Raw genomic sequence first — 11,807 nt, forward strand, 5'->3', positions numbered from 1 at the left:
CCTTTCCTCCATCTCCCACCTCCTTATTGAGCAAACATTCTAATATTTTCTATCCTTCCCTGACAATTCCTCCATCTTCTCTTATTCCCCACTCTTCTCCCCACCTTGACGAAGGCCCAAGCCCAAAACAGTGCACTTGACATCAACCTTTGCAGACTTTCTTGCTTTACTTTGTTAAATCTTAGTTTAAACTTCAATTGATAGACAATAGTTCTGATTAATTTCTTAAAGTGTGCAGAAATGTTCAAAAAATTAAGGGACAATATTATTGGAAGAAAGACCACACTTGTCCATCATTATGTTGAAGCCACACAAAGGTGTTTGGATGCTCTTGACAAGAAGAGGTAAAGAAATGGCGAGCTCTCACTGTGAGTTTGTACCCAAATCATACATCATGCAAGTCATAGGAGTTACTAATAAAAAGAGTGCAATATATATTGCCAATAGTTTTGAGCATTTTGGAGATTTTAGTCCAAATGCTTTGGTCAGCAGCACAGAACAAATATGAGCACATTGACGGTCCCTTTGACAATCTTATTTTCAACCAATGTTCAGGAAGGTTAAAAAAGTGGACTGTACAATCAGTCAGCCCTTGGTTTGTTCTCACCTTATTTGTAACCCAGTCAAAGTCCAATTTCACCCACTATTAATGATTTGCTTTCTCTCCAAGTAAAATATGGCCAGTTTAGTGAGTCATTTTTGGATGTGTTAATGCATCTGTCATACAAGATCAGAGAATGACAGCACAGCACAGACCCTTGGGCCACGAGGTTGCGCCAACGAAGATTAACCTAATCCACAATTTATTTTTCTCCCGACTTCACTCCCACCACCCTTGGATCAAAGAGTCTTTTGAATATCCTCACTGATCCAGCCAACACACACCACTCTTGAGTAAAATACTCAACTCTGACCTCTCCACTCACCTTAAACAGATTTTATTTATGAATTTTAAACCAACAGGATTTCGGTTGTTAATCTGCTCCAGGCTCTTCTGTCTATTTCTTTAAAAGTGTCTGAGCTGTTGGGGTTGATGAACATTATGATAAACGGAACAGAGAATGTGGAAAATGAGCAAATATCACCATTGAGTGAAAGAGTGAACAGAAAACAAAACGAGATCACAGAATAGCTTGAAGCAAGTCGTTGTGTTCATTCGGGCATTAAAGAAGAAGCAGCAAATAAAGGAGTTCTCTTCTGTGTGAGATGAGGAAGTTCAGAGATGGGGGTTGGGAGAGGACAGAACTGGGGTATCAAATCCGAACGGGGAAGGGAGAAATGTGACGGTACAAGTAAAGGGAGTGAAACACCGAAGTGAGAGGGTCAGACACCTCGTCTCCTTTCCCCCTGCAGCAAAGAGTCATCATCGAGGAAGAGTAGGCACAGCACTTCCGTCTAGCGGGCTAGTGGCTCTTAAAAGAGCCGTTGGTGGTTGTTGGTGTCGAGGCCGGGTTCAGGCGCGCTCCCCGCGGATGCGACGGGCCAGTTGGATGTCCTTGGGCATGATGGTGACGCGCTTGGCGTGGATGGCGCACAGGTTGGTGTCCTCGAAGAGCCCCACCAGGTAAGCCTCGCTGGCCTCCTGCAGGGCCATGACGGCCGAGCTCTGGAAGCGCAGGTCCGTCTTGAAGTCCTGGGCGATCTCCCGCACCAGGCGCTGGAAGGGCAGCTTGCGGATGAGCAGCTCGGTGGATTTCTGGTAGCGCCGGATCTCCCTCAGAGCCACGGTGCCGGGTCTGTAGCGATGGGGCTTCTTCACTCCGCCCGTGGCGGGAGCGCTCTTCCGCGCCGCTTTGGTGGCCAACTGTTTGCGAGGAGCTTTCCCTCCGGTCGATTTGCGCGCTGTCTGCTTCGTCCGGGCCATTCTCAATTCGACATGCACACAAAGAGCACAATGAGGAAACCGGCTCTGGCGACAGCTTATATACAGTGGGTCTGCATCCGCCCCAGGGCTTTGACTGGCTGACATTGACATGCCAATCATCTCGTTCCAGGTCTGCGATTCGACCTGCCATCTCATGAAAGCCGGGGCCGTTTCACATCTGTAGCAGGAGTAGGTGAATGTTAGTCTGGAGTTCGGATTCATCCAATCAGAGAGAGAGAGAGAGAGCGCACAGGCTCTTCGATACCGTGTGATTGGCTGCAGTTTCGTTTCAAATCCCCCGCCAATTTCCGAACTGGCCCCGAAATCGTGGAGTCGGGGAGTTAACCAAGAAATTCTTCCCCCTGAAATGAGGGAAAGCCTCCTGATCAATTAATGAACCCTGACTTTGATGGTTTTTGTCGATTCCCTTTGGATGATGACTGGATCTGCTCCCCAACCGACTGTGTGTGACGAGTGGTGCGGACTGACTAAACCGCAGCTGGAGCTGAGGGGGGGGGGGGGGGGGGGGTGTTCAGCTGTGCCGGATACTGGGGAGAAGCGGCTGTTGCCCATTGGGAAGTTTCCAGCCGGTTTTCGTGTCCGTTCATTAATAACGTGTTATGCGGGGAAGAAGGCGGAGGAATGGTTTGGAGGAACGCCTTGGGCTGTCGATCAGTCCTTTCTTGAATTTCCGATGAATGTTGGCCGAACCTCCCCTTTCCTCATCGGTCATCTCTGATCAGCTGTTGATCGGATGGTGTGGGCACAATTGCCAAGCTCGTTCCGCTGCCGGGTCACAGCTCCCTCTGTGAGGCGATGGGCGGCTCTTACAAGAGCCTTTGTTTGCTTGCGGGGAGAATGCACGGAGTTCTTCAGCCGCCGAAGCCATAGTGAGTGCGGTCCTGGCGTTTCAGACCGTACACCACATAACATGGCGGTGACCGTCTTGCGCTTGGCGTGCTCGGTGTAGGTGACCCCATCCCTGATCACATTCTCCAGGAAAACCTTCAGCACCCAGCGGGTCTCATCGTAGATGAGCCCCGATATCCGCTTGACCAGGCGGCGGATGGCGAGCTGGGTGATGTTATCACAGAACACTTTACGGTGCCGCTTGGCTCCAGACCCTCTGCCAGACATGATGCCGCTTCACTCAAGTCGCTACTCAGTGACAGAGCCACTGCTGCTGTCTGCTCTTCGACACAGCGCCCCGACCTGCCCGAGAAACGTGCAGAGTGAAGGGGAGGGGACGAGACGGGGCCAGAGTGACGGCAGAGCGGAGAGCGGCCTCTCATCTTCCAGCTCCTCCCCGGGTCGTGCAGCCGCCAATTGCCTACCGTTTATCGGCAGCAGAACCGAAACAGGGTATGGGCGCAGCAGACACGCTCTTTATTTCATGGGACTGAGGAGCAGAAGTGGCCATCCGCCCCGTCGATGCTGCCCCACCGCCGTCCAATGAGATCAGAGCTAACCTGGCCGTGGCCTCAACTCCATTCACCCTCCTGTTCACCACAACCACCCCCCCCCCTCCCTTATTAATAAAATCTATTTGCCCGTGTCTCAAACAGATTGAAGGAGGTTGCCTCTACTGCTTCACCGGGAAGAGATTTCCACGGATTCACTCATCTCTGGGAGAGAGTTCCTCCTTCTCCTCATCTGGCTTCTCAATCTCCTCCCCGAATCTTCAATGCACGTCCCCGAGTCCCGGACTCCGGACGTTTTACCCCCGACGCCTGCCTCCTCTCCCCACACCTCACCTGCCCGATAAGTCCGCAGTCTACCGCCTTAACCTGGCCACTGTGGGGAACCTCCCTGTGTTGGGCAGCGGGGAATCTCCACGCGTGTCCCCCTCTCATTGACTCTCTTCCCCCGGAATCTGCCCGAGACATGGCGGCTACAGCGAATTTACTGAGGATCGCGGAGTTTAAAGGAAATGATTCCCCCCCCCCCCCCCACCACGCTCCTCAATGCGAGTTCGTTCTCATTTTAAGAAATACATGATTGGGTTCAGCGCTTCACTGAAATGTAGGTGGCTCTGAGAAGAACCGTTTGGGTCAGTACTTTACAAGTTGAGCTTTTCAATTCACTTCTTGGCCGTTGTTTTGGGTTTTGATTTCCGCTGGGCAACTTTTTTGGTCGCCTTTCCTTTGGTAACTGAGGCCTTCTTGGCCGCTGGCTTCTTCGGAGCCGCCTTCTTGGCCGCTGGTTTCTTCAGAGCCGCCTTCTTGGGCGCCGTCCTTTTAGTCGCTGCTGCCTTAGCCCCTTGTTTCTTGGCGGAAAACTTCTTGGGCGTTGATTTCTTCGAGACAGATTTCTTGCTCACTGCTTTTTTGGGTGAAGATCTCTTCATCACGGTCTTCCTTTGCTTCGATACCGTGGCCGCTGATTTCTTCGCTTTCTTTGCCAGTTTCACGGTTCCTTCTTTCTTCGGGACCTTAAAGCGGCCCGCCAAACCCGCATGACTGTCCTGAACCAGGGCGCCACTCTTCAATTTCATCTTGATGCTCATCTTGATGCGCTTGTCCAATTGCTTCACATCGACTCCATGGGCGAACAGAGCCTTCTTCATGGCAATTACGGACATCCCTTTCCGATCACGGCAATCCGCCACAGTCTTGATGATCTGATCGCCCAGCTTGGGACCACCTGTGATGGAGCGAGCGTTCACCTTCTTCTTCTTGGGAGCCTTAGTTTGGGCGGCGGGGGCGGCAGGAGGAGCTGCCTCGGCGGCTGCGGTCTCCGTCATGTCGGTCAGTCTTCAACAATCTCTACTGCTAAAAACCGAGTGAGAAATGAAGCGAGAGGCGGCGGCACAGAGCAACTTAAAGGCAGTGAGCGGACGGGGTGGAGACATCTCGCTGTCAGCTCCCGGCCCCTCCACCGTCTGTGTTTCTTCCACTTCCAAATTTCTCCGAATCTTATGAAAGTCGGAAACACAGGAGCCCCAGACAGACCCCTGTCCGTCTCCGAGGCCGGCATCTTTGCTGGAAACGCAGTGAGATCCGATTCAAAGGAAGCGCTCGCCATTTAAATCCGCTTCATTGCTGCACTGATCGCATTCATTGAACATGTTCGCTGCTTTTCGACGGAAAAATTAAAACCAAAGAAAACTTTGTGGTCCATTCCCTCTTCAGGACAGAGGCGGGGGGCGGCGCTATCCCGTGACGGAAATTTTTTTTCGTTGTCCACAGGAGGGGATGACAATTCGGGCGATGAGTTCGGACCCACAAACACACCGACTTTGGTCTAAGGCACCGCCCCTTGAACACACTCTCCCTGACACCATATTCCCATCTGCACATTCACAACACCAAACATTAACCACTGCAGACTCCAGGACAGGTTTACCCCTCTGCTCCACATGTGCTGCGGATTCTCGGAGTGACTTGTCGTTTCTCAATTCTGTCTATAATAACTCTCCGGGGCCGGCGCCCCTCGCGGTCTCTCAACCCTAGATTCTGATCCGCCTCATCTCTTTCTTAAATAATTTTCTCATAAAACAGGTAATTACTCCGTACACCAAGGCCCCGTCCAACTGAAATATAACCAAGTCACTTTAATTTACTGATCCCTCACATACCACTCATGACACTCGGCCCGCATCGGACTTGTCAGCCACAAACGAGCCTGCAGCTGACGTGGACATTTTACCCCCTCCATAAATCTTCGTCCGCGAAGCCAAGCCAAAGTGAAGTGACATACTACTAGATTCATGTGTACAAACTGAATAGTACATAAGCATATATTCTACATATTTTCTATGATTAATTAACCCCTATATTCCAACTCATCAGTGCGTAAGGTCGCGTCTCCCTGGCTTGCATTAGGCATTCTCTCTTAAAATGTCCCTCCTTTTACAATGGTAGCAAACTAATGCTCCTGTTTCCCAATTCCTACTGGGATTACCACCACGTCCCGGGAACAGACATCGTCCCCAGAATTCCCCTCTACCCTTGCCCCTGCTCTGGTCTCTACTCACCCACTCCCGGAGCTCCTCCCAATGTCCAGGAGCTGGCACACAGCCCCTACCCTTTCCTTGCTGTCCCTCCACGACTTCCTTGACTGCCTGCATCAAAATCTTAGCCTTTCCTTTCTGTTTATTGGGCATTCTCTCTTGAAATTATGCACCTCTGTACTAGCCAGATGTTCAATGCCTGACACATCCAGTCATCCTCGGATCCGAGCTTTGGCCAATATACTGAACTCCCTTTTATCGGACTTTTAACCCATTCCAAACAGCAATACCTGACCATGGTCAGTTTGTCTTTCCCACGGGTTCTCCCCGCACCCCAATCAGATAACATCAATCCTAACGGACTTTTCTTGGTTATCTGATCTTCCCATCCTTCCTTCGGAATCTCTTCCTTACTACTCACACCTCCCATACTAACAGGTAAGTAAAATTTCTCTTATCGAGATCCAGTATCTAGTTCTAGCGTGCTTCCTAAACATCCTTTCGTTGTTTGTTCTCAATGCCTCTTTTCGGATATCACTCGCTTCATCCACTGACCAGTCACCCGCTGTCCGTGAGTCCAGCTGAATCAGCCGGGGTGCACCTACCCCCGTCGTCGGGCACTCTGTCAGTGGAGGGAGTGGGATCCCGGACGAGCCCCTATTTGTTAGAAACAGAATTACCTTCACAGAAATTGCTCGAGACAAAAATTGAGAACAAAGAACATTTATTATACAACAATGCAAAGTTGGGTGCTTCCCCTTACCCTGGGAATACACACATACACTGGGGCTCACCCAACTTTTATACAGTTGATTTCAGTATAGGAATACCCTCCCCCTTACATTTTTCTGCCTCCTGGATGAGTTTGGCATTAGGCAATCCTGTCTGCCTACGTGCTGTTTCTGTGAACTTGGAGGACCAGGGGGTATCCTGTCGGTGTCTCATCATGTCATTGTCCTTATTGTCCTTATTCACAAACCTGCCTTTGTTCTAATTCACACCTTCCCGACTCTCAGGGCTACAACCTTGTCTAAGGCAAGAAGACCCTTATCTTATCCAAACTAACATTACTTCCTATTATCTATCCTTATCCTATTCATACTGGCTTTATTTATTACACATATATCTATACTAGTTTCCTCATCTTCATATTTTTATATCAGTTTTACTCATCTCTCACATAAAATATTTTAGTTAACTAAACTATATCTTACATTAAGAAATTTAGTCATGCTATCTTGACACATAGCTTCCCATTTCTCCTGAGATATATCAAAAAATAAATCTTCTTCTCTTTTAATTCTGGATTTACTTTAATCTGGTTTATTAATCTTATCTTGTAACAAAGCATACATATCTGAAATAAATCCCTTTTTTAATGTATCTAAACTCAAAAGCTCAAACTTAGTTAATTTAGGTAGCATCATGTCTCTTCCAAAATTATCTATCACCAAAGCATGCACTTGATTATATACAAATAAAGAATTAAGTGGTATCCCAAATTTTTCCCTAAGTCCTTTAAAAGAAAGAAACTGTCCATCTTCAAAACAATCATCGATCACCTTTATACCTTTAGAATCCCAAATCTTTAAATACAGATTATTCATCGAAAAAGGAATAACTCTATTTTGATATAATGGCGTTTGGGCCACAATCTTACCCCCAGAACCTATAACAGAATTTCTTTTAGTCCAAGTTGGTAATAAATGTTTTAAGACTGGCATATTATATCCATGTCTTTCTTTGGCTTGGCTTCGCGGACGAAGATTTATAGAGGGGGTAAAAAGTCCACGTCAGCTGCAGGCTCGTTTGTGGCTGACAAGTCCGATGCGGGACAGGCAGACACGATTGCAGCGGTTGCAGGGGAAAATTGGTGGGTTGGGGTTGGGTGTTGGGTTTTTCCTCCTTTGCCTTTTGTCAGTGAGGTAGGCTCTGCGGTCTTCTTCAAAGGAGGTTGCTGCCCGCCAAAATGTGAGGCGCCAAGATGCACGGTTTGAGGCGATATCAGCCCACTGGCGGTGGTCAATGTGGCAGGCACCAAGAGATTTCTTTAGGCAGTCCTTGTACCTTTTCTTTGGTGCACCTCTGTCACGGTGGCCAGTGGAGAGCTCGCCATATAACACGATCTTGGGAAGGCGATGGTCCTCCATTCTGGAGATGTGACCCATCCAGCGCAGCTGGATCTTCAGCAGCGTGGACTCGATGCTGTCAACCACTGCCATCTCGAGTACTTCGACGTTAGGGATGTAAGCGCTCCAATGGATGTTGAGGATGGAGCGGAGACAACGCTGGTGGAAGCGTTCTAGGAGCCGTAGGTGGTGCCGGTAGAGGACCCATGATTCGGAGCCGAACAGGAGTGTGGGTATGACAACGGCTCTGTATACGCTTATCTTTGTGAGGTTTTTCAGTTGGTTGTTTTTCCAGACTCTTTTGTGTAGTCTTCCAAAGGCGCTATTTGCCTTGGCGAGTCTGTTGTCTATCTCATTGTCGATCCTTGCATCTGATGAAATGGTGCAGCCGAGATAGGTAAACTGGTTGACCGTTTTGAGTTTTGTTTGCCCGATGGAGATGTGGGGGGGCTGGTAATCATGGTGGGGAGCTGGCTGATGGAGGACCTCAGTTTTCTTCAGGCTGACTTCCAGGCCAAACATTTTGGCAGTTTCCGCAAAGCAGGACGTCAAGCGCTGAAGAGCTGGCTCTGAATGGGCAACTAAAGCGGCATCGTCTGCAAAGAGTAGTTCACGGACAAGTTTCTCTTGTGTCTTGGTGTGAGCTTGCAGGCGCCTCAGATTGAAGAGACTGCCATCCGTGCGGTACCGGATGTAAACAGCGTCTTCATTGTTGGGGTCTTTCATGGCTTGGTTCAGCATCATGCTGAAGAAGATTGAAAAGAGGGTTGGTGCCAGAACACAGCCTTGCTTCACGCCATTGTTAATGGAGAAGGGTTCAGAGAGCTCATTGCTGTATCTGACCCGACCTTGTTGGTTTTCGTGCAGTTGGATAATCATGTTGAGGAACTTTGGGGGACATCCGATGCGCTCTAGTATTTGCCAAAGCCCTTTCCTGCTCACGGTGTCGAAGGCTTTGGTGAGGTCAACAAAGGTGATGTAGAGTCCTTTGTTTTGTTCTCTGCATTTTTCTTGGAGCTGTCTGAGGGCAAAGACCATGTCAGTAGTTCCTCTGTTTGCGCGAAAGCCGCACTGTGATTCTGGGAGAATATTCTCGGCGACACTAGGTATTATTCTATTTAGTAGAATCCTAGCGAAGATTTTGCCTGCAATGGAGAGCAACGTGATTCCCCTGTAGTTTGAGCAGTCTGATTTCTCGCCTTTGTTTTTGTACAGGGTGATGATGGTGGCATCACGAAGATCCTGAGGCAGTTTACCTTGGTTCCAACAAAGCTTGAAAAACTCATGCAGTTTGGCATGCAGAGTTTTGCCGCCAGCCTTCCAGACTTCTGGGGGGATTCCATCCATACCTGCTGCTTTGCCACTTTTCAGTTGTTCGATTGCCTTATATGTCTCATCCAGGGTGGGAACCTCATCCAGCTCTAGCCTTAGGGGCTGTTGAGGGAGCTGGAGCAGGGCGGAATCTTGGACTGAGCGGTTGGCACTGAAAAGAGATTGGAAGTGTTCTGACCATCGGTTGAGGATGGAGATCTTGTCGCTGAGGAGGACTTTGCCGTCTGAGCTGCGCAGCGGTCTTTGGACTTGGGGTGAGGGGCCGTACACAGCCTTTAGAGCCTCGTAGAAACCCCTGAAGTCGCCAATGTCCGCGCTGAGCTGGGTTCGTTTGGCGAGGCTAGTCCACCACTCATTTTGGATCTCCCGGAGTTTGCGCTGAAGATGGCTGCATGCGCGACGTTAGGCTTGTTTCTTCTCTGGACAGGACTCAGAAACCTGGCCAGGAATCCTGGGCAATCATGGCGTTGGCAAGTGCAACGACAATGGGCGCCTCCTGTTGGAGCTCTGCGCAGAACAGCGGCTTGTCATTACAAACACCCTTTTTCAGCAGAGGGACAGCCTTAAGACCACCTGGATGCATCCCCGATCCAAACACTGGCACCTCCTGGACTACATCCTGGTGCGAGAAAGTGACAAACGAGATGTGCTCCACACCAGGGTCATGCCTAGCGCGGAATGCCACACTGACCACCGACTGGTTCGCTGCAAGCTCAACCTTCACTTCAAACCAAAGCCCAGGAACAATAAAGCCCCCAGAAAGAGGTTCAATGTTGGAAACCTGCAGTCAGACGAAGCGAGAAGAAACTTCCAGGCAAACCTCAAAGCAAAGCTCGACGATGCAATCCGCCTCACGGACCCGTCCCCTGAAACCCTCTGGGATCAGTTGAAGACTACCATACTGCAATCCACTGAAGAGGCACTGGGCTTCTCCTCCAGGAAAAACAAGGACTGGTTTGACGAAAACAGCCAGGAAATCCAGGAGCTGCTGGCAAAGAAGCGAGCTGCCCACCAGGCTCATATCCATGTAACAAACAACAATTCCACTTACATCAAAATTGATGAACCGGAAACTCAGAAATACAAGCCAATTCAACTTTAGCCCAACTAAAGGTTGAGTAACATCTAACATCTTATTAACAAATTTTAATGGTGCAGCCTCATAATAATTCTGAAAATGAGGCAGTTGAAGTCCCCCTAAAGCATATTTCCAAGTCAATCTCTGCAATGCTACTCTAGCTAATTTACTTTTCCACAAAAACCTCCTCACCACAGTATTCAATCCTGAAAAATACCTTTGGACATGGAATTGATTGAAAAAGTTATTGAATACATGGAAAGATATTCATCTTAATTCAATTCACCTGACCTATTAATGTTAAAGGAAGATCTTTCCATTTATTCAAGTCCACTTTAATCTTTTTGAAAATGGTACATCATTTAATTTATATAAAGATTGATATTTTACATCAACAATTATCCCTAAATACTTACTTTTATTAGACCATCACAATTTTGTAATCTGTTTGCACTCAGTATAATCATCATCTGAAACTAGTGGTATTTCACTTTTTTCCCAGTTTACTTTATACCCAGACAATGCTCCATATAGCTCCAAACACTTTTGCAAATGTTTCAAAGATTGTTCTGGATGTGTTAAATATATCAACACGTAGTAAATAGATTAATCTTATATATATTTTCTGCAATTTTTATTCCTTTAATATTCTAATTTTGTCTAATTACTTGAGCTGATGGTTCTATGACCAATGCAAATAAGGCTGGTGACTATGGACAACTTTGATTTATTGATCTCAATAATTTAAATGACAAAGAAGTATGGCCATTCGCCACCACCTTGGCAACTGGACTTTTATATAATGCCTTAACCCAACCAGTAAAAAGTGGTCCAAAATTAAATTATTCTTGTACTTTAAATAAAAAAATTCCATTCCACATGATCAATTGCTTTTCCCGCATCAAGTGCGACAATCATTGGTTGGTTGGGCTGATGTCTCAATGCCTTGATCAAGAATATTATCTGAAGCATACCTCTTCTATGGGAATTATCAATCTCAATTTTTTGAGAATGATCATGATGCATTAATTTTTGCAAATTCTTTGCCAGATGTATGTGTTCGATCAAATTGACCACAATCACCTAAGACACGAATATCTGACAAGAGGAATGGGAACGGGAAGAAGGGGGAAATGATGCAAAGTCTGCTTGACATTGAAGTTCCAGAACAATGTTTGGACTGGAGTCAGTAGTATGAATTTGAACAAGATGATTAATTTTTACGAAGCTCAGCTGGGTGGGGAAGGGGGGGGGGGGGTGGATGTCTTTGATACTTCCGAAAGTCATCTGCCACTAGTGGCATTGTCCACACCCAGTTAATTGGGGATTTACTACATTTATTGTTGTTTTAGGGTGGTTTTTTTTGGTAGGTTTAGAAATGGGTTTTTTAAATTTATGCAAGGGAAGCTTTTTTAATACTTGTAATAGCTATACAAGTTTTTTCTTAGTAAA

General features: G+C 47.5%; 3 protein-coding genes across 3 annotated transcripts; all 3 read right to left on the reverse strand.

The window, feature by feature from the left end:
• Window positions 1-922: 922 nt before the first annotated feature.
• LOC138761520 (histone H3-like) lies at window positions 923-2,350 on the reverse strand. The gene has a single exon (XM_069933788.1). The coding sequence runs from the start codon at window positions 2,084-2,086 to the stop codon at window positions 1,454-1,456; it is 633 nt and encodes a 210-aa protein (XP_069789889.1). The 5' UTR covers window positions 2,087-2,350; the 3' UTR covers window positions 923-1,453.
• A 137-nt stretch (window positions 2,351-2,487) lies between these two features.
• Window positions 2,488-3,729, reverse strand: LOC138761521 (histone H4-like). Its single transcript, XM_069933789.1, has one exon. It carries the CDS (start codon window positions 2,999-3,001, stop codon window positions 2,594-2,596), a length of 408 nt encoding a protein of 135 aa, XP_069789890.1. The 5' UTR covers window positions 3,002-3,729; the 3' UTR covers window positions 2,488-2,593.
• Window positions 3,730-3,835: 106 nt separating this feature from the next.
• LOC138761519 (histone H1-like) lies at window positions 3,836-4,633 on the reverse strand. The gene has a single exon (XM_069933787.1). The coding sequence runs from the start codon at window positions 4,605-4,607 to the stop codon at window positions 3,945-3,947; it is 663 nt and encodes a 220-aa protein (XP_069789888.1). The 5' UTR covers window positions 4,608-4,633; the 3' UTR covers window positions 3,836-3,944.
• Window positions 4,634-11,807: the final 7,174 nt, after the last annotated feature.

This window comes from Narcine bancroftii, chromosome 4, assembly GCF_036971445.1.
Source record: "Narcine bancroftii isolate sNarBan1 chromosome 4, sNarBan1.hap1, whole genome shotgun sequence".
Lineage (NCBI taxonomy): Eukaryota > Metazoa > Chordata > Chondrichthyes > Torpediniformes > Narcinidae > Narcine > Narcine bancroftii.

Excerpts from the sequence above, each read along its gene's own strand:
- LOC138761520 (XM_069933788.1), bottom strand. The coding sequence starts at position 2,086 with ATGAATCCGAACTCCAGACTAACATTCACCTACTCCTGCTACAGATGT.
- LOC138761521 (XM_069933789.1), bottom strand. The coding sequence starts at position 3,001 with ATGTCTGGCAGAGGGTCTGGAGCCAAGCGGCACCGTAAAGTGTTCTGT.
- LOC138761519 (XM_069933787.1), bottom strand. The coding sequence starts at position 4,607 with ATGACGGAGACCGCAGCCGCCGAGGCAGCTCCTCCTGCCGCCCCCGCC.